The 23,422-nt window shown below is 42.7% G+C and overlaps 1 protein-coding gene across 5 annotated transcripts in view; it reads left to right on the top strand.

Annotated features, from left to right (window-relative positions):
- The first annotated feature begins 228 nt into the window (after positions 1–228).
- The window catches only part of LOC135548549 (cell adhesion molecule DSCAM-like), a 142,450-nt gene continuing 119,256 nt past the window's right edge, over positions 229–23,422 (top strand). For all 5 annotated transcript variants that reach the window (XM_064978281.1, XM_064978280.1, XM_064978279.1 and 2 more), the window contains exon 1: positions 229–983. In XM_064978281.1, coding sequence (XP_064834353.1) covers positions 941–983 — 43 coding nt within the window. In that variant the 5' untranslated portion in view covers positions 229–940. The remainder of the gene's footprint in view (positions 984–23,422) is intronic.

Genomic DNA, 23,422 nt, shown 5'->3' with positions numbered 1-23,422 from the left:
GGCTAATTATAACTCGATTAGTTTAATGTAGGCAATAATAATGTCCTTATATACCAATGATGAACACCTTGGTATCCTCTCTCTCATAAAGTGGAGGCAACCCCTGTACGCAATCTAGCGCACAGCACAAGGGGTGGAGTGGCGAACTGCTGCACCTTTAAGGCAATGAAGAAGAAAAGCGGCCGCGGCCGCGAAGGAGGAGGCGAGAGTTATTCCATAATGCTCTGAGCCAGGGAAGGTTAGCACAGGGACCAGTGTGATTTGTACGGCTGCGGGAAGATGCGTGTGCTTGTTGCTTGCTGGATGGAGAGAGGCGGCGAAAAGGAAATTAGTTTTCAGTACAGCTAACAACTATTGCTTCCTGCTTACAAATTCATACGTAATTTTTTATCCAATCCAAATGTATGCATATTTTTCACTGGAAACTTTTTTTTGTCTCATTATTTATTCATAGTGTTTTCTTTATTTTGTAGACTAATTCGAATGGTTTTAACTTAATTCTTTATTTTCTTTGAATTTCATTTGGGAATTCCACCTGTGCATATTGCGCTTGTCCCTCCTCGTGTCGTATGCGTCTTCAGCCTCCAGTCTCCGCTCTGACTCAGCCGCACTCACCTGGACCAGAGCTCAAGGAGGCGAGACCCACATGTACCCCGCAGAGCATCGCGCCCAGAAGCGGGGAAGGCTGCACTAAGGCACGGCGTGGCCACTTCAAGAGAGACGTACAGTTGGATCTAAGCTCTTATCATAAGACAATCACCAGAAGCTCATACCTCCTCTTCCCAACGCGAAGAGAGAGAAAGAGAGAGAGATACCGATTTGTACAGACCATCGTTCATTGCAACTTGCATATTGAAGAAATATAAATAAAACTTAAGGAAGAAAGTGTGTGGATTGAAAAAAAGAAAAAGCATAGCTTGGATATTGAACGGTGCGGGGCATGTGGATATTGGCTGTCATCTTTTTCCAGTGCATCTTGAATGGTAAGTTGTGCTATTTAAAATTAACTTCATTAAAGACATGCTCTGGAAATGTTAATTTAATGTTAGTTTTCCTCTGAGCAAAACTTACCAGATATAGCCCATCTTAATTATTTGCGAAATAATATGACTTATTTTATGGTAAAATGATATAGTATATAGTTGTTGGTATGTCCTGAGAGCCCAATTGAGGAGCGTTGGATTGGGCAGCAGAAGCAGTGCTGGCTGAGCTGAGCCTGCCAGTCACATCCCGGTTAATTTGGCTACCTAATACCTATAGTTGGATACAACTATGTGAAAACACTGATTTAAAAACACTGAACAAAAACTAGACTCTACTTTGTTCTTTGGGGAGATTAACATAATATTTTATAGTAAGACATTTCTAGAGTAGTGTAATAGTGCATAGGCTACAGTATATGGCGATGGCTTGATATGAAAATATGAACTAAATGCAGGTATCGTTTTGATACATTTCGGAGGTTACACTTCAATAATAAGTAACCTTTTTTAAATGTTGTCTAATTGTACATTATCCCCATATTTGTATCTAATGAAATTGATTGTGAGTGTATATTTTGATAAAACATTTTCTGGGGAAGGGTAACTTCATGTTTAAAGTAATATCAGATTTAGTTTTATTTTAATTATTTCCAATTAGTTATTATCGTAGCTCATTTGCATATTCGCATCAATACAATTAGGAAATCTATATATTCATTCATAACAGCATAATCACATGTGAATTACACTTAAATAGTGTGCCACTTAATTGTGACAATAAAATGCAATGATTTCCCCTAGGCACATAGGGTATATTGATATTTTAAAAGGGTTTTCATTAGGGAAAAAACATGCTTATTTGCTATGGGAAATTTAATAGGCCAATTAATGTTTTATATGAGAATACAATTCACTAAAATATTCCATTGATTAACTGAATTAATATGTCCATAATATCATCTCTTTATTTCTATCAAATCAGAAGGTACCCTGTGAGATAATAGTGAAAAAGGAAACAACTCAGTTTGTGCTCTTTTTTTATGGAGCTACACCCACCATATTAGAAGTACAAACATGGAGGCATCAGGATTAAAAAAAAACAGTTGAGGCAACCCCCTTGTCGCTCATTTCCCTGTGTTCCCCCTGAAACAGTTGAACACAATCCTTTTGTATTACACAATGCAAAAGTGATTGGCCTGTAATTCCTTAAAAATATGGATTTGATAAGAGGCAAATGTGCTTTTGGGTTGGGGCTGCCTGAACGCTTAGCGAGTACAAGAAGGGTGTGTGTGTGAGATAGAGGGGGGTGGGGGAGAAGGAGAAGGAGGTTGAGGAGGAGAAGGGGTTGGGGGTGTTTGTGGGGGGGGGGGGAATAATCCAGAGATAAATTGGACATTTAGAGGATCTTTTTAAAGATGGATGGATGGAGTGGGGGTTAAAATTCAAGTGGACAGATGCATGTAAACTGAGGGGAGAGAGATGCGTCAACCAAAGATGACAGAAAAACCATTTTGTGGCAATGCTGAAGGGCTGAATGAGGTAGTGGTTTGCCACAGAAAATACAGTGATGCAGTGAGGGACGTGTACAAATGCATTTTAACACAACTGAGGCGGGACTGACTGGTTCTAGAGAGAGTCCCTGTTCCATAGTATGATGTCCATTTCAAATATCAATCCATTATGTGTTACAATAAACCCTTGTGTGAGCAGAGAGCACTATCTCTCCTTTAGCTTTTGAATGGCTTCACATGGTGTGTTTTGACCATGCAGGCTTTGGCGTTGTAAAATGGCTGCTCCTGAAGCGTTCAGCATGGAAACTTTGACTGAAAACACCACTGTGGATATGATACATGCAGAGTCTATGGCTGATGTTGAAGATCTGTGCTTTGTTGACAGATTAAGTTTACGCAAGAGGCACGTTGTCAATCTTTGAGGTTGTTGAAATTATTGTTTTGTGGACAGGAATGGCATACAATAATATACAATACAATATTATTTCATTTTATATGCTTCTTTCTTTCAAAATGACGTGTTTTTTAAGTCAATTAATCATAGATATGGCTGATAGGTCATAGATTGAAAAGGTCTCATACTGCAGTGTTTCTTATGATATCAGGCTACTTTGCATATTGCTCTATTTCTTCCTGATTTGTATTTTTTTGAATGTCCAACTAGCGTCCCCATCACCAGCACTATCCTATATTAGAATAGTACAATGTGTAGCCTAGCTCTTCTGAGCAGAGAGAGAGACGGGGAGTGATCGAGATTGGATTCCAGACATAACGGCTTTTAGGGTTCTGGTCTAGCAGCACATGCTCCTGAGGTGGTCTCTATGGAAACATGGATAATGAGTGTTGGCGCAGTGTGGGCTGGGTCTGAGCAAGGCCGCACTCTGTGCAGGTGACCCCGGAAGTGCTTCCCCACAGATTAGACCTATCACTCCTGCAGCTCTATGATATTGTTGTAGATAGAGAAAGAATATGGGAAGGTTATTTTTGCATGTTTTAAAGATGTTACTCTGGTGGTAAGTTGTCTGTCATTCTGATACCTTATTCCCAGGTTTCTGTTCTTTTTCAAGGACTGACTACCTCAATCAGTAATAGTTTTGTTCATGTCTATTTGTTTGGTTTAGATTTTGTATTAGATTGTGTATTTCTAGTATTTGAGTTATGCAAAGGTATGGAGCAATTTATTAACAAGTTGTTAGATCATGTTTTCTTTTTTTGACTACAGCCTGACATTTGACCATGTAAATCTGCAGAATCTATAGGGCTCTTTCTGTTCCATATATTTGCTGCTTTCCGTTTTCAAGACTGAGGTGCAAACTCATCTTGTCTTTGGATACAATTTGCAATCATAAACAATTCACAGTTGCAACGAGTTAAAAGCATTGTAGTGTTGATGTCAATGACACTTTTCCAGTGCTGTTGCATCAGTATTAAATGTACTGGGAACAACAGATCTATCCATGGAGAGACAGACTGCGGAAATGGCATAATGTTGTTTTTGCTCAGCAATGCCAGGGGGCAAATATGACACATGCTCAATTGGACACTAATAAGCAGTGCAAATATACAACAATGCTCCTCAATTGGCACTCAGTATCACTGTGTGTAAGTGTGTGTGTGTGTGTGTGTGTGTGTGGGGGGGGGGGGGATTTGCCCCCTACCTCGGCTAATTCAAACATGAACCATCTCAGTGTGGATTCACCCTACCACTTTTCAGACAGACAGTCGTGTCTTGCCATCAGAACATAACCAAATTGTGTCTTTCATCTTATTCAAACACACATTCAATAGTAAGACTTCCAATGTGGAAAATGCCTTAATCTATGCTGGCCTACAAGAGGATTCCTATTTAGAAGATTAAAGCTATCCTCGGCCTGGCATCTGAATCGCTGTCACTATCAGTTAGACTGCTCGTTTCGAACAGGAATAGCCCAGGGAACCAGGCTACAGGATTAACCTTGATAAAGCTGTCATGACCACAGAGATTTTAATCAACCCATCTGGGAGATCTCCACAGAGAGAGACCCAGGTTTGGTGTTATCATAGCAGACATGTTGACTTAGTAATTGGGTGCTGTGTTTTTGTCATTGCATATGGGGGCAGGTGAGTGGAAGTAAAGGGCAATTATATTTTGATTGTAAATGTACCTGTAATTATACAAAACATTAAGAACACCTGCTCTTTCCATGACAAGACTTAGACTGACCAGGTGAATCCAGGTGAAAGCTATGATGTCACTTTTTGATGTCACTTGTTAAATGCACTTCAATCAGTGTAGATGAAGACAGGTTAAAGAAGTATTGTCTCAGTTGCCTTGAGACAATTGAGACATGGATTGTGTATTTGTGCCATTCAGAGGGTGAATTGGCAAGACAAAAGATTTAAGTGCCTTTAAATGGGGTATGGTAGTTGGTGCCAGGCACACCGGCTTGTGTCAAGAACTGCAACGCTGATGAGTTTTTCCACGCTCAACAGTTTCCCGTGTGTATCAACAATGGTCCACCACCCAAAGGACATCCAGCCAACATGACACAACTGTGGGAAGCATTGGAGTCAACATGGGCCAGCATCCCTGTGGAATGCTTTCTACACCTTGTAGAGTCCATGCCTTGACGAATTGAGGCTGTTGTGAGGGGAAAAGGGGGTTGGGTCTGGGGGGGCTACTCAATATTAGGAAGGTGTTCTTAATGTTCCAATTTGGTACAAACCTGTTGTTCTGCCCCTGAACAGGCAGTTAACCCACTATTCCTAGGCCGTCATTGAAAATAAGAATTTGTTCTTAACTGACTTGCCTAGTTAAATGAAGGTAAAAAATACTAAATGTTTTGTACACTCAGTGTACGTGCCAATGATGGATGTCGTTTATCACAAAATGCAGGAATATCTACACACATATCCCCACACAGATCCCCATTGTGTTGAATCCTACTGTACTAGATACAGATATATTGTTTCAAATATCAAAGATCAACAAACCTGCCCTCCAAACGCCATCTGTGCAACTCATAGATTTGATTTGGGGTCTTTTCTCTTTTCTAAATGTCACCTTATGAAAGACATTGAATAGTTTGTAAATAAACAGATATTATTGCATTATCATTATTATTTAACTAGTAAAAACAGAAGACAACATTGTTTGGAGGTCATGTTCAGGCCAGTGGGAAACTGGCTGGTGGTGTCCTTTGGTATATATCTGTCAGTTCACGTAGAACCAAGCCTGTATGACAGAGCCACAGCAACAAACACACACGCACAAGAATAAAGTGATATTTGACAATACTCCTCCAACAGCAAAACGTTTGATCTAAAAATGACCTAATAGATAAATACCAACAGCACTATAAAATAAAGCCTTACAAAATACATCCTTCCCATAAAAATCAGCATATGGCAAGTATTTGCAATATCTAAAACATTGTGCAAGATGGATGTCATGACATCTCCTAACATATCCCTGAGCTTGGAGTTGGCTGTTATATCCAGAACAGACTGAACCATATGGTAATGTGTGCACATTGAAATGTTAACAGTTTCTTTTAACCCAGGCCAGAATGCTTAAGGAGATGATGGAGTGCAACTAAGCAGAGAGAGAGAGAGATAAAGAGAGAGAGAGAATGAGTCAGCATGTGTTACACACTGGTGTTTGACACACTGTAAGGAAGTAAACTATTACACAAGGTTCCCACATACATGCACATACACACACACAGGTTCTTCCTGGTAGGTGGTGTTTTATATCTGTGAATGAATAAAACAACAGTAGTTAGTAGATAGCCTACGTCATTTGTTTTCCACTTAGCTGGCATGCAACTGTTTCCATGTTAAAGTGGGACAGTGGCTAATGCCTTGACCCTTCAGGAAGGCAGGAGCTGAACTAAATGTGGCACAGCTAGCCTACAAGTGGGGATACTGTGGGCCCTACTGTATATTCACAAGACAAGTGTCCTGCTTGGACTTTTTTTTCTTACATTTGATTGTTGTACTGTGCAGCATGTATTTCTCAGAACTACCAGTTTGTCAATGTTGTATAAGATTTTATCTAGCGAAAGGGTTTCCTTGTTCATAGGCCCTCTTTTTCCTTTGAGATACAGCATACCCCTTCAGCTACAATATCATTATAGATTGAGGCCTGAAAGGTACATATTTTAGGATGAGTTGAGTACACAGGATGAGTTGTTTTGACTTTGAGGGTATGTTATATACCATGTCAGGTCAAAAAGGGACTGGTGCTGAAGCCAACACACACACATATCCTACAGTATACTGTAGACTTGGCCATGGACATTTCATCCATATATCCATAATCCAACAGGAGCAGCGTGAGCATCAGTTGACATTTTAAGTTTCCGGCTAAAGTCTTGATTTGTTCTCACATGCTCACTCATGCCCTCTGGGACATCACCATGGCACTGTACTATAGACGTATCTGCTATTTTGAACAAGCAGTAGAACAACAGTGCCAACAGTCCTTCCTGAGATAAGGGCTGTGTCCGGGTAGCCAGATCTGGAGACAGGGGTTACCAGGCGAAGAGGTTCCTGCCCAGGGGGTTTCTGTATGTAATGTGGTGCATGTACACACACACTGCAGAGCTATTTTTGGGAGACCATTTTTAAAGTCTGTCACAGGGGTAGTGGAAGGAGTGCCAAATGACCTCTAGAGAAAGACTCAGGCTTTGGGGTTTTCTACACACACGCACGCTCACACCAGGTCAGGCTCATTTATAACACATGGGACAGGTATCCCGCTATGCAGAAGTGATTGATCTCCTGAGTTGACGTGGGAGGCAGGTGAGGTGGCTTATGCATCTACACAGATCACATTCTTCTTTTTCTGTAGGTGAATAACATTAGAGTTGATAACCTTGAGTACAATATATTGCAATACAATGTAGCCCATTAAAGACAATGGTATACATTGTTGTCGTATTGCACCAGTATTATGGAAGAAAGCAAAAAAGCTGTGTAGCCAGTTTGAATGATTTTTTTTGTCAGACGTTTCAATTGTCTTCAGTCCATAGAAATGCTGCTAATGAAAGAGCTCCGAATACAACCTTACCTTGAAATGCTTACTTACAAGCCCTTGACCAACAATGCTGTTCAAGAAATAGAGTTAAGAAAATATTTACTAAATAAACTAAAGTAAAAAAATATATACAATTAAAAAGTAAAACAAGAAAATTACATAACAATAACGAGGCTATATACAGGGGTTACCGGTACCAAGTCAACGTTTGAGTATAATGCATTAAATTATCACATTTAAATATATCCAATTGAAACGAAGCCACACACAAGGTTAGTGTGTTTTATTGTTTCAGTGTGTGAAGTGATGCCTGTTTGTCTTATTCAGCCAGTGATTGTTAGCTGCTCGGCTGACTATTAGATGCGTTGAGGCATATCCGACAAGCCCTGATTAGTATGCAAAAAAATCGGCACAATTTCTGTGGCCAGAAATGTGTAACATTTTCAAAGATTTTCCACAAATGTCTCATTAAAGTGTTGCTAGCTCTGGGTCAAATCTGTTTCAGTCTCCATGCTATCAGGCCTTCCCCAGAAGTGATTATGCTAATTGCTGTTTGATCAGATGATTAAATTATAATTTGATTAATCCTGAGCACTAAACGGTCTGAATACGTTTATGTCCACTTGGTAGCATAGCTTTGCAGAGCTAACGTCTCCTGTCACTATGTAAACAGACATGACAGAGGAAGGGAGGGATGAACAGAGAATGACTGAGGCACACCATCCAGATAGAAATAAACATAGTTTTTTATTTAGATTGCATTTATTTAGATAAGTTAACCAAAAATGTAAATTGTCTTAATGTATATCACATTAAGCCAATAAAAAATGCAGGTGTCCCAGTCAGAGAACACCTAAAATTGTAAATAAATATTAGTGTAGCCTATTTTTGCAGTGAGTAGAGTAAAGAATAGCCTGAATGCAGCTTGCTGTCATCATTGTCGTAGTGAATTTCCGCCAATCTTGTGTACCCTCAGTGTCCATTACAATTATTATATTATTGTGAGGTTGGGTCCTGTTGATAATATCACTGACTGATGAGGACAGTGTCCTGTGTGTCCCCTAGAATCCACCCCTCCTGTTGGGGACAATTTCAGGTGTTCTCTGACTGGGACACCATTTTTGAAGGGCAGGTTCCAATGCTTGGTCACACACACACACACACACACACACACACACACACACACACACACACACACACACACACACACACACACACACGCACACACACACACACACACACACAAAGAAAAGCTACCTGGCTCTGTCTCCCCCTGTGGTATTAGAGACGACTCTGCTGCAGTATGCTTACTCAAGATGGAGTAGCCCTGCCTGTGAAGCAAGTGGAGAGGGTGGGGGAGAGGGAGCGGTAGAAAGGAGAGAGAGGGAGGGGAGAGAGAGAAGGGCATGTTTCCTGAAGCATCAGAGAATGGCTGTGAACGGGAGGGAAGGCAATGATGTCTAGTTATCTGACGCACAATCCCTTTTAACCCCAGGACTTTGATTTGCCCTATTCTCGTGACAGCCTCTAGCTACTGTGGCTAACTGTTCATAGCTTTTTGTTTCTGTGGCTGCACATTTCTTTAACACCAAAAAGATGCAGCTTCTATATTTGCAATGTTTAATAAATTATTCCTGTACACCTTTTTGTTGTTTCTGTGGCTGCCTGTTTTGAGCACGCCATATAAAAAGAGGCAGCTACTATACAGTATCTGTAAGGTTAACCATCAATACAGTTTTCCATAAACCCTAACTTGCATTGAAAAGGACATGTGTCTCCCCGATACATTTAACCATTTTAACCATTTATAATTAATGCTCACAGTGATTCTCTGTCAACTGCTTGCATCTACTCCCCCAGCTGAAGCCTTGGTGCTGCACACCACATGGATGTTCTTAACTTCCTAGAGCTAGGGTCGATTTTCCTGAATTTCCACCTGACTGATGTGCCCAAAGTAAACTGCCTGTTACTCAGGCCCAGAAGCCAGGATACTCATATAATTGATATCATTGGATAGAAAACACTTTGCAGTTTATAGCAATGTTACAATTAATGTCTGAGACTATAACACAATTGATATAGCAAATTCCAAAGAAAACCAGGATTTTTTTTGATCTCCCAGGTTCTTATACTAGAAAGCTATGGGTTCTATGTAATTCCAGCTCCCAGATTACAATTCCTATGGCTTCCTCTAGATGTCAACAGTCTTTGTTCATTGTTTCAGGCTTGTTTCTTCAAAAACGAGCAAGAAACATGTGTCTCCCCGATACATTTAACCATTTATAGTCAATTATTGCTCACTGTGATTCTCTGTCAACTGCTTGCATCTACTCCCCCAGCTGAAGCCTTGGTGCTGCACACCACATGGATGTTCTTAAGGATATCTGTTCTATTATCCAGCCTCTTCTATTCCACAAAATCTCCCTGTTCATCCCTACCTACTGGATCCAATATCCAATAGGACCTATAGCATTAATCTCACCTAATCTCCCTGCACCAATAAGACTCACAGGCTCAAATTGACTGGCCTATCATAGGCATGTTTGTCAGACTGTCCTTTGAGTCTTGTCCTATGAGAGAATTGTTAGTCACTGTACACAGTCCTTTCGTACCCAGATACTCATAACTTTTGGTTTGGGGTTTGATGACTTATTTTGATCTGACTCTTCTAGTCTTTTACATTGAGGGAGACTCGTGTCAACAAAACAAGCTCTGATTCATACTTTGAACTGGAAGAGATGCACACTCATAGTTGTCATTAAACATTCTCTGTAGTGTGCTTTAGAAACCTTTTCCAAAGAATGTCATTCCGAATGTTGTCAGATGTATGTTTCTTATAAGGTCGTCATGACCAATATGTGAGATTTTAGAATATCGCTGGAGGGGATGGCTGCCGTTTTACAGGCTCCTGACCAATTGTGCTATTTTGTGTGTTTTTTTGGCATTGTTTGTTACTTATTTTGTACATAATGTTTCTGCTACCGTCTCTTATGACCAAAAATATCTTCTGGATATCAGAATGCAAAGTATATACTGTTGTTCCCGGACCAGTCCCAAAGCCTCATCATTTGAATGAAGACTGAGATACAGGGTGCGTAGATTCGGGTGCCTTGTGAGAATTCTTCGGCGAGTGGGTAACCCTCCTCTACCATCCGTTCTATTGGCCAACGTGCAATCACTGGAGACTAAACTGGATGAGCTCCGTTCGAGACTATCCTTCCAACGGGACATTAAAAACTGTAATATCTTATGTTTCACCGAGTCATGACTGAACGACGACACAGATAATATACAGTTGGCTGGGTTTTCCATGCAGAACAATGACCTCCGGTAAGACGAGGGTTAGTGGTGTGTGTCTATTTGTCAATAACAGCTGGTGCGCGATGTCTAATCTTAGTGAAGTCTCAAGGTATTGCTCACCTGAGGTAGAGTAGCTCATGATAAGATGTATACCACACTACCTACCAAGTGAGTTTCATCTTTATTTTTCGTAGCTGTCTATTTACCATCACAAACTGAGGCTGGCACTAAGACTGCACTCAGCAAACTGTATAAGACCATTAGCAAACAAGAAAATGCTCATCAAGAAGCGACACTCCTAGTGGCCGGGGACTTTAATGAAGGCAAACTTAAATGTGTTTTACCTAATATCTACAAGTATGTCACATGTCCAATGAGAGGACAAAAAACTCTAGACCACCTTTACTCCACACACAAAGACACACACAAAGCTTTCCCTCGCCCTACATTTGGCAAAGTTGACCATAATCCTATCCTCCTGATTCCTGCTTACATGCAAAAACTAAATCACAAAGTACCAGTGACTCGTTAAATACCGAAGTGGTCAGATGACGATGATGCTAAGCTACAGGACTGTTTTTCTAGCACAGGCTGGAATATGTTCAGGGATTCGTCAAATTGCATTGAGGAGTGTACCACCTCAGTCACCACCTTCATCAATAAGTGCATCGACGACGTCGTCCCCACAGTGACCGTAAGTACATATCCCAACCAGAAGCCATGGATTATAGGCAACATCCACACCAAGTTAAAGGAGCGGGACACTAATTTGTATGGTTATAAGAAATCCCACTATGTCCTCAGACATACCACCAAACAGGCAAAGTGTCAATACAGGACCAAGATTGAATCATCATAATACGGCTGTGATGCCTGTTGGATGTGGCAGGGCTTGCAAACTATTATGGACTACAGATGGTCCCTTCTAGGCAATCAACATTGAAGCATGCATGAGAGCACCAGCAGTTCTGGATGACTGTGAGATTGCGCTCTCCGTAGCCGATGTGAGCGAGACCTTTAAACAGGTCAACATTTTTTTAAAATGTTTTTAATTTCACCTTTATTCAACCAGGTAGGCTAGTTGAGAACAAGTTCCCATTTGCAACTGCGACCTGGCCAAGATAATGCATAGCAATTTGACACATACAACAACACAGAGTTACACATGGAATAAACAAACATACGGTCAATAATACAGTAGAACAAAATAAAATAGAAAGTCTATATACAGTGAGTGCAAATAAGGTAAGTTAAGGAAATAAATAGGCCATGGTGGCAAAGTAATTAAAATATAGCAATTAAACACTGAAATGGTAGATCGGCAGAAGATGAATGTGCAAGTAGAGATACTGGGGTGCAAAGGAGCAAGATAAATAAATAAATACAGTGTGGGGATGAGGTATGTAGATAGCCCATCTGTAAACAGCCCATCTATGTACAGGTGCAGTGATCTGTGAGCTGCTCTGACAGCTGGTGCTTAAAGCGAGTGAGGGAGATGAGAGTCTCCAGTTTCAGAGATATTTGCAGTTCGTTCCAGTCATGGGCCGCAGAGAACTGGAATAAAAGGCGACCAAAGGAGGAATTGGTTTTGGGGTTGACCAGTGAGATATACCTGCTGGAGTGCGTGCTACGAGTGGGTGCTGCTATGGTGACCAATGAGCTGAGATAAGGTGGGGCTTTACCTATCAGAGACTTGTAGGTAACCTGTAGCCAGTGGGTTTGGCGACAAGTATGAAGCGAGGGCCAACCAACGAGAGCGTACTGGTCACAGTGGTGGGTAGTGTATGGGGCTTTGGTGACAAAACGGATGGCAATGTGATAGACTGCATCCAGTTTGTTGAGTAGAGTGTTGGAGGCTATTTTATAGATGACATCACTGAAGTCGCGGATCGGTAGGATGGTCAGTTTTACGAGGGTATGTTTGGCAGCATGAGTGAAGGATTCTTTGTTGCGATATAGGAAGCCGATTCTAGGTTTAATTTTGGATTGGAGATGCTTAATGTAAGTCTGGAAGGAGAGTTTACAGTCTAACCAGACACCCAGGTATTTGTAGTTGTCCACGTATTCTAAGTCAGAGCCGTCCAGAGTAGTGATGCTGGACTGGCGGGAGGTGTGGGCAGTGATCTATTGAATAGCATGCATTTAGTTTTACTTGCGTTTAAGAGCAGTTGGAGGCCACGGAAGGAGTGTTGTATGGTTTTGAAGCTCATCTGGAGGTTAGTTAACATAGTGTCCAAAGAGGGGCCAGAAGAAAACAGAATGGTGTTGTCTGCATAGAGGTGGATCAAAGAATCACCACCAGCAAGAGCATCATTGATGTATACAGAAAAGACAGTCGGCCTGAAAATTGAACCATGTGGCACACCCATAGACTGCCAGAGGTCCGGACAACAGGCCCTCCGATTTGACACACTGAACTCTCTATCAGAGAAGTAGTTGGTAAACCAGGCGAGGTTATCATTTGAGAAACCAAGGCTGTCAATAAGAATGTTGTGATTGACAGAGTCGAAAGCCTTGGCCAGGTCGATGAATACGGCTGCACAGTAATGTCTCTTATCGATGGCGGTTATAATGTGGTTTAGGACCTTGAGCTTGGCTGAGGTGCACCCATGACCAGCTCTGAAACCAGATTGCATAGGGGAGAAGACAAGGTGGGATTCGATAGGGTCGGTAATCTGTCTGTTAACTTGGCTTTCGAAGACTTTAGAAAGACACAGTAGGATAGATATAGGTCTGTAGCAGTTTGGGTCTCGAGTGTCACCCCCTTGGAAGAGGGGGATGACCGCGGCAGCTTTCCAATCTTTGGGAATCTCAGACGATACGAAAGAGAGGTAATAGGGGTTGCAACAATTTCAGCACATAATTTTAGAAAAAGAAGGTCCAGATTGTTTCTCCCGAATGATTTGTATGGGTCTAGATTATGCAGCTCTTTCAGAACATCAGCTATCTGGATTTGGGTGAAGGAGAAATGGTGGGGGCTTTGGCGGGTTGCTGTGGAGGGTGCCTGGCAGTTGACCGGGGTAGGGGTAGCCAGGTGAAAAGCATGGTCAGCCGTAGAGAAATGCTAATTGAAATTCTCAATTATAGTGGATTTGTCAGTGGTAACAGTGTTTCCTAGCCTCAGAGCAGTGGGCAGCTGGGAGGTGGTGCTCTTATTCTCCATGGACTTTACAGTGTCCAAGAACCTTTGAGTTTGTACTACAGGATGCAAATTTCTGTTTGAAAAAGCTAGCCTTAGCCTTTTTAACTGCCTGTGTATATTTGTTCCTAACTTCCCTGAAAAGTTGCATATCACAGGGGCTATTCGATGCTAATGCAGAACGCAACAGGATGTTTTTGTGCTGGTCATGGGCAGACAGATCTGGAGTGAACCAAGGACTATAACTATTCCTAGTTCTAATTTTTTTTCAGTGGGGCATGCTTATTTAAAATGGTGAGGAAGGCACTTTTAAAGAATAGCCAGGCATCATCTACTGATGGGATGAGGTCAATGTCATTCCAGTATACCCCGGCCAGGTCTATTAGAAAGGCCCGCAGAAGTGTTTTAGGGAGTGTTTGACAGTGATGAGGGGTGGTCGCTTGGTCGCAAACCCATTACGGATGCAGACAATGAGGCAGTGATCACTGAGATCTAGATTGAAAACAGCAGAGGTGTATTTGGAGGGCGAGTTAGTTAGGATGACATCTATGAGGGTGCCCGAGTTTACTGATTTGGGGTTGTACCTGATAGGTTCATTGTTCATTTGTGTGAGATTGAGGGCATCAAGCTTAGATTGTAGGATGGCCGGAGTGTTAAGCATGTCCCAGTTTAGGTCACCTAGTAACACGAGCTCAGAAGATAGATGGGGGGCAATCAATTCACATATGGTATCGAGGGCACAGCTTGGGGCAGAGGGTGGTCTATAGCAAGCGGCAACCTTGAGAGACTTGTTTCTGGAAAGGTGAATTTTTAGAAGTAGAAGCTTGAATTGTTTGGGTACAGACTTGGATAGTAATACAGAACTCTGCAGGCTATCTTTGCAGTAGATTGCAACACCGCCCCCTTTGGCATTTCTATCTTGGCGGAAAATGTTATAGTTAGCGATGGAGATTTCAGGCTTTTTGGTGGTTTTCCTAAGCAGGATTCAGACACGGCTAAGACATCTGGGTTGGCAGAGTGTGCTAAAGCAGTGAGTAAAACAAACTTAGGGAGTAGGCTTCTTATGTTAACATTCATGAAACCGAGGCTTTTACGGTTACAGAAGTCAACAAATGAGAGCACCTGGGGAGTAGGAGTGGAGCTAGGTACTGCAGGACCTGGACTAACCTCTAAATCACCAGAGGAACAGAGGAGAAGTAGGATAAGGGTACGGCTAAAGGCTACATGAACTGGCCGTCTAGCACGTTAGAAACAGAGAGTAAAAGGAGCAGGTTTCTGAGCACGATAGCATAGATTCAAGGCATGTGACAAATGAAAATGTATTTTTTTTACGTGCACTTTCAGATTTATATCGTCAGTACAGGGAGCTTGTTTATCCGTTAGTAAACAGAGTTCTTCTGTTTCCTCATCTCTCTCTCTCTCTCACACACACACACTCTATCCTCTTCTTTCTCTCTGTCCCTCTCTCTCTATCTCTCTTTCTCTCTCCCCTCTCTGTGATTCAGACATCAATGTCTCAGTGCTGTAACTGATTAAGATCTAACTGGCATCCCCTCAGGATCTCCTCTCTCCTCATTCCTGTTCCCCGCTCATGGAAATGAGCATTGAGATGCATCAACTAACCCACTTGAATAAAAAAAATAGAAAAAGTGCAAGAATGACCCTCATCTCATCATGCGTCCTCAGGAGGATCCACATCAGAGGAGGATATCATTGGTTTTACATAGCGCTGGAGCAGAGTGCCACTAAGCATGTTGCTCAGTATTATTCATGAGAGCAAATTGGGAGCCGGGGAGTTAGTCAGCAGCAGTGGTAGGCAGGCAAGGGCCCTTTCGTTCCTGGGCTGTAGCAACGCGCCTCTTGCCGTGTAAGCCCTGGGGGCAGGAGGGGGAAGGGTGTGTGCTTACTCACTGCCACAGGACCCTGTCCATCCCGAACACCCCTCATCCACCCCCTTCTCTCTCCTGAAGCGCTCTGGCTTAATTACCTGCAGCTCCAGACATGGCCTGTCAGTGTGCCACAGTCACTGTTTGCCACTGGGGATGCCCAGCAATGGACCAGACCACACCACACCACACACACACACACACAGACAGACAGAGCCTTGCCCTGCTCTGTCCTCACCAAGCATGGTCATGACTAACAGCCAACCAGCAATACTACAGCCACTAGCACTCAGACAGCCTAGCCTTAGGAATTGACTGGAGGACATAATATGGCCAATTGCTTGCTCACTGTATGGAGGTCAAGGGATGGCGAGATACTGTTGCACACACTTGTGAATATGGAGGACACCTAGTCAGTTGTACAAATGAAGGCATTCAACTGAAATGTATCTTCTGCATTTATCCCAATGCCTCTGAATCAGAGAGGTACAGGGGGCTGCCTTTATCAACATCCACGCCCAGGGAGCAGTTGTTGGGGATTAAGAACAGATTTTTACCTTGTCGGTTCAGGGATTTGATCCAGCAACCTTTCAGTTACTGGCTCAATGCTCCTACCCGCCAGGCTACTTGCCGCTAAAATATTAAAAGAAGGATGTAAGTAATCAGTAGCTGAAATTAGGAAAATTGAGTAGCTTGACTATCATCTGTTGTTGGGTGGGTGTTGTTTGATGGAGGTAAACACGTGCAGAATGGAGCCACTGAAGCATCAATAGGCTAGCTGCTAATGCATGGGCCTATTTATGTTGCTGTTACCTCTATCAGTATTGATCCTACATTTACTTAAATAAATCGCCTGGGTGGTTTTGAAAGCAGCAGTGGAGCAGAGAAGTAGGTGATGTTTTGTGCCCTTGAGCTGTCAGGCAGGCCCATAGCAATGTAACAGACAGGAAGCACCCAGAGCCAGACCTGAGCGGACAGGACAGGGAGAGTGCATTAGAGTCACCAGCAATCCAGGATCAGTGCCTTCATTCACTATGGGCCTTCTCCAACAGAGAGTGACACAACTACAGAGCCATCTATTATTTTACACCAAGAGAAGGCCCTCTTCCAACTCCAACAGCCAAACCAGCCAAACCCTCAGTCCCCTCAGCTTTGCTGATAGAGGGAAATAAAAAGCCCCATTCATTATAGATATGTTGGATGCATTATTGAACAGTATCAATTTTTTCTTCTTTGTGGTTTGGCTCATGGAAAAATGATGTCGATTAAAGGTGCAGTTCGCTGAGCGTGTGGCGGATTTTAGAGAGGTTGTAGGTATGACTGACAGGTCAGTGAAAGGTGTGTGTGTGTGTGTGTGTGTGTGTGTGTGTGTGTGTGTGTGTGTGTGTGTGTGTGTGTGTGTGTGTGTGTGTGTGTGTGTGTGTGTGTGTGTGTGTGTGTGTGTGTGTGTGTGTGTGTGTGTGTGTGTGTGTGTGTGTGTGTGTGTGTGTGTGTGAGAGAGAGAGAGAGAGAGAGAGAGAGAGGCCTTAAGCATCTGCCTCTGCCGCAAAGGGTTGCATGCTCGAATCCAGCAATAAAAAGTTTGTCCCAAACATTAACCATCCCCCTAAACTTAAGATTTCGGAGTGAATGCCTTAACTTAAACTTAAATTCTGACATGAGACTGTGTGAACTTGTTGGATGAAGAGAAGGTTAGGAGAGATTTGAGTTGTTCTGAATGTGTCAGGCCAGATATAAAATAGAACCGCAGGTTGTACATGAATGTGAACAGTACATACATAGAGTACATGTACGTGAGTGGGTGTGTGTGTCCTGATGCATCCCCAGGTGGCCCTGCCCTAGTAGACACAGTAAGGTTGTGTGTGTGTTCAGTCATGGGTGGTTGGGTTGGTCCTAGAAGCTTTTTACAATTAAAGTGTTTTTCCTCTTCAAGTCAAACCTGGCTCTTCCCTGGCTATGTTGCATCGATTCCTTCACATCTAAAACCAATGAAAATGTATGTACTGTACAGATAAAATCAATCAAAATTTATTGTATATTGTATTGGTCACATGGGCCAAATGCAGCAGGTGTGTACTTTACAGTGAAATGCTTACCTATGATCCCATTCGCAACAATGCAGTTAAAAGGTAAGGCAAATATTTGGAACCGAAAAGGAAATAGAACACAATAAAAACAAAAATGAGACTATACACAAGTCGTCAATCAATCAATCAATCCAATTTATTTACAAGGCCCTTTTTACATCAGCCGATGTCACAAAGTGCTATACAGAAACCCAGCCTAAAACACCAAACAGCAAGCAATGCAGATGTACTGTAGATGCACGGTGGCTAGGTAAAACTCCCTAGAAAGGCAGGAACCTAGAAAGAAACCTAGAGAGGAACCAGGCTATGAGCTGTGGCCAGTCCTCTTCTGGCTGTGCCGGGTGGAGATTATAACAGAACATGGCCAAGATGTTCAAATGTTCATAAATGACCAGCATGGTCAAATAATAGGTCTGGGACATGTAGCACGTCCGGTGAACAGGTCAGGATTACATAGCCGCAGGCAGAACAGTTGAAACTGGAGCAGCAGCACGGCCAGGTGGACTAGGGACAGCAAGGAGTCATCATGCCAGGTATGTCACGCCCTGGTCGAAGTATGTTGTGTTTGCCTTTGTTTATTTGGTCAGGCCAGGGTTGTGGCATGGATTTTTGTATGTGGTGTGTTTGTATTGGGATTGTAGCTTAGTGGGGTGTTCTAGATAAGTCTATGGCTGTCTGAAGTGGTTCTCAATCAGAGGCAGGTGTTTATCGTTGTCTCTGATTGGGAACCATATTTAGGAAGCCATATTCTTTGAGTGTTTAGTGGGTGATTGTCCTTATGTCCTAGGTCTGTATTAGTTTACACAAGTATAGGCTGTTTCGGTTTTCGTTACGTTTATTGTTTTATAGTGTTTGTGTTTAGTGTGATTGTCATTAAACATGAATCGTAATCAACACGCCACATTTTGGTCCGACTCTCCTTCCCACAACGAAAGCCGTAACAAGGTAGTCCTGAGGTATGGTCCTAGGGCTCAGGTCCTCCGAGAGAGAGAAAGAAAGAGAGAAAGAGAGAATTAGAGAGAGCATACTTAAATTCACACAGGACACTGGATAAGACAGGAGAAGTACTCCAGATATAACAAACTGACCCTAGCCCCCCGACACATAAACTACTGCAGCATAAATACTGGAGGCTGAGTCAGGAGACACTGTGGCCCCATCCGATGATACCCCCGGACAGAGCCAAACAGGAAGGATATAACCTCACCCACTTTGCCAAAGCAAAGCCCCCACACCACTAGAGGGATATCTTCAACCACCAACTTACCATCCTGAGACATGGCCGAGTATAGCCCACAAAGATCTCCGCCACGGCACAACCCAAGGGGGGGCGCCATCCCAGACAGGAAGGTCACATCAGTGACTCAACCCACTCAAGTGACACGTCCCTCCTTAGGACGGCATGAAAGAGCACTGGTAATCCAGTAACTCAGCCCCTGTAATAGGGTTAGAGGCAGAGAATCCCAGTGGAGAGAGAGGAACCGGCCAGGCAGAGACAGCAAGGGCGGTTCGTTGCTCCAGAGCCTTTCCGTTCACCCTCACACTCCTGGGCCATACTTCACTCAATCATATAACCCACTGAAGAAATGAGTCTTCAGTAAAGACTTAAAGGTTGAGACCGAGTTTGCATCTCTCACATGAGTAGGCAGACCATTCCATAAAAATGGAGCTCCATAGGAGAAATCCCTGCCTCCAGCTGTTTGCTTAGAAATTCTAGGGACAATTAGTAGGCCCGCGTCTTGTGACCGTAGCGTATGTGTAGGTATGTACGGCAGGACCAAATCAGAGAGATAGGGAGGAGCAAGCCCATGTAATGCTTTGTAGGTTAGCAGTAAAATCTTGAAATCAGCCCTTGCCTTGACAGGAAGCCAGTGTAGGGAAGCTAGCACTGGAGTAATATGATCAACATTTTTGGTTCTAGTCAGGATTCTAGCAGCCGTATTTAGCACTAACTGAGGTTAATTTAGTGCTTATCCGGGTCGCCGGAAAGTAAAGCATTGCAGTAGTCTAACCTAGAAGTAACAAAAGCATGGATTAATTTTTCTGCAATTTTTGGAGAGAAAGTTTCTGATTTTTGCAATGTTACGTAGATGGAAAAAAGCTGTCCTTGAAACAGTCTTGATATGTTCGTCAAAAGAGAGATCAGGGTCATAGCAGTGAAATAGTGGTCCTAAAACACAACCTTGAGGAACACCGAAATTTACAGTTGATTTGTCAGAGGACAAACCATTCACAGAGACAAACTGATATCTTTCCGACAGATAAGATCTAAACCAGGCCAGGGCTGGTCCGTGTAGACCAATTTGGGTTTCCGATCTCTCCAAAAGAATGTGGTGATCGATGGTATAAAAAGCAGCACTAAGGTCTAGGAGCACGAGGACAGATGCAGAGCCTCGGTCTGATGCCATTAAAAGGTAATTTACCACCTTCCCAAGTGCAGTCTCAGTGCTCTGATGCGGTCTAAAACCAGACTGAAGCATTTCGTAGACATTGTTTGTCTTCAGGAAGGCAGTGAGGCGCTGCGCAACAGCCTTTTAACATTTTTTGAGAGGAATGGAAGATTCGATATAGGCCGATTGTTTTTTTAATATTTTCTGGGTCAAGGTTTAACTTTTTCAAGAGAGGCTTTATTACTGCCACTTTTAGTGAGTTTGGTACACATCCGGTGGATAGAGAGCCGTTTATTATGTTCAACATAGGAGGGCTAAGCACAGGAAGCAACTCTTTCAGTAGTTTAGTTGGAATAGGGTCCAGTATGCAGCTTGAAGGTTTAGAGAACATTATTATTTTCATCAATGTGTCAAGAGATATAGTACTAAAACACTTGAGTGTCTCTCTTGATCCTAGGTCCTGGCAGAGTTGTGCAGACTCAGGACAACTGAGCTTTGAAGGAATACACAGATTTAAAGAGGAGTCCGTAATTTGCTTTCGAATAATCATGATCTTTTCCTCAAAGAAGTTCATGAATTTATTACTGCTGAAGTGAAGCCATTCTCACTTGGGGGATGCTGCTTTTTAGTTAGCTTTGCGACAGTATCAAAAATCAATTTTGGATTGTTCTTATTTTCCTCAATTAAGTTGGAAAAATAGGATGATAGAGCAGCAGTAAGGGCTCTTTGATACTGCACGGTACTGTCTTTCCAAGCTAGTTGGAAGAATTCCAGTTTGGTGTGGCACCATTTCAGTTCCAATTTTCTGGAAGCTTGCTTCAGAGCTCGGGTATTTTCTGTATACCAGGGAGCTAGTTTCTTATGAGAAATGTTTTTCATTTTTCGGGGTACAACTGCCTCTAGGGTATTGCGCAAGGTTAAATTGAGTTCCTCAGTTAGGTGGTTAACTTATTTTTGTCCTCTGACGTCCACAACATCTTTGTGTTGTCTGTGAATTTATAGCACAACATTTGATGCTCCTTGGTTGGGGTCTGAGCAGATTATTTGTTGCAATTGCAAACGTAATAAAATGGTGGTCCGATAGTCCAGGATTATGAGGAAAAACATTAAGATCCACAGCATTTATTCCATGGGACAAAACTAGGTCCAGAGTATGACTGCGACAGTGAGTAGGTCCAGAGAAATGTTGGACAAAACCCACTGAGTCGACGATGGCTCAGAAAGTCTTTTGGAGTGGGTCTGTGGACTTTTCCATGTGAATATTAAAGTCACCAAAAATTAGAATATTATCTGCTATGACTACAAGGTCCAATAGGAATTCAGGGAACTCAATGAGGAACGCTGTATATGGCCCAGGAGGCCTGTAAACAGTAGCTATAACAAGTGATTGAGTAGGCTGCATAGATTTCATGACTAGAATGTCAAAAGACGAAAAAAAAACAATTTTTGTAAATTGAAATTTGCTATCGTAAATGTTAGCAACACCTCCGCCTTTGCAGGGTGCACAGAGGATATGGTACCTAGTGTAACCAGGAGGTGAGGCCTCATTTAACACAGTAAATTCATCAAGCTTAAGCCATGTTTCAGTCAGGCCAATCACATCAAGATTATGATCAGTGATTAGTTAATTGACAATAATTGCCTTTGAAGTAAGGGATTGAACATTAAGTAGCCCTATTTTGAGATGTGAGGTATCATGATCTCTTTCAATAATGACAGGAATGGAGGAGGTCTTTATCCTAGTGAGATTGCGAAGGCGAACACCGCCATGTTTAGTTTTGCCCAACCCAGGTTGAGGCACAGACACGGTCTCAATGGGGATAGCTGAGCTGACCAAACTGACTGTGCTAGTGGCAGACTACACTAAGCTGGCTGGCTGGCGAACAGCCTGCTGTCTGGCCTGCACCCTATTTCATTGTGGAGCTAGGGGAGTTAGAGCTCTGTCTATGTTCGTAGATAAGATGAGAGCACCCCTCCAGCTAGGATGGAGTCCTTCACTCCACTGCAGGCCAGGCTTGGTCCTGTTTGTGGGTGAGTCCCAGAAAGAGGGCCAATTATCTCCAAATTCTATCTTTTGGGAGGGGCAGAAAACAGTTTTCAACCAGCGATTGAGTTGTGAGATTTTGCTGTAGAGCTCATCACTCTCCCTAACTGGGAGGGGGCCAGAGACAATTACTCGATGCCGACACATCTTTCTAGCTGATTTACACGCTGAAGCTATGTTGCGCTTGGTGACCTCTGACTGTTTCAACCTAACATCGTTGGTGCCGACGTGGATAACAATATCTCTATACTCTCTACACTCGCCAGTTTTTGCTTTAGCCAGCACCATCTTCAGATTAGCCTTAATGTCAGTAGCCCTGCCCCCTGGTAAACAGTGTATGATTGCTAGATGATTCGTTTTAAGTCTAATACTGCAGGTAATGGAGTCGCCAATGACTAGAGTTTTCAATTTGTCAGAGCTAATGGTGGGAAGCTTCGGCGCCTCAGACCCCGTAATGGGAGGAGTAGAGACAAGAGAAGGCTCAGCCTCTGACTCCGACTCGCTGCTAATGGGGAAAACCGGTTGAAAGTTTCTGTCGGCTGAATGAGCGACACCGGTTGAGCATTCCTACAGCATTTCCCTCCAGAAACCATGAGAAAGTTGTCCGGCTGCGGGGACCGTGCGAGGGGATTTATACTAACGTTACTACCTGTACTTACTGGTGGCACAGACGCTGTTTCATCCTTTCCTACAACTGAAATTACCCTTGCCTAACGATTGCATCTGAAGCTGGGCTTGTAGCACAGCTATCCTTGCCATAAGGCGATCATTCTCCTGTATATTATGAGTACAGCGACTGCAATTAGAAGGCCTCATGTTAATGTTACTACTTAGCTTTGGCTGTTGGAGGTCCTGACGAACCACGTCCAGATAAAGCGCCCGGAGTTGAAAAGTTGAATGAAAAAAAGTTGAGTGAGGGGAAAAAACAAAAATATAAATGGTAATTAAAAAGTAAAAAAGTAAAAAATGTCTGCTCTTCCCAAAATTACAACCAATTCTTTGCAGCATTACTACAAAAATGGAAGAGGCAAGTAGAAGGGGAAAAAAGTAAGGAACTTGTAT

The sequence above is a fragment of the Oncorhynchus masou genome, chromosome 11, assembly GCF_036934945.1.
Source record: "Oncorhynchus masou masou isolate Uvic2021 chromosome 11, UVic_Omas_1.1, whole genome shotgun sequence".
Classification (NCBI taxonomy): Eukaryota; Metazoa; Chordata; class Actinopteri; order Salmoniformes; family Salmonidae; genus Oncorhynchus; species Oncorhynchus masou.
Note: the sequence above shows the minus strand (reverse complement) of the source record. Positions and strands in the feature narration are given on the sequence as shown.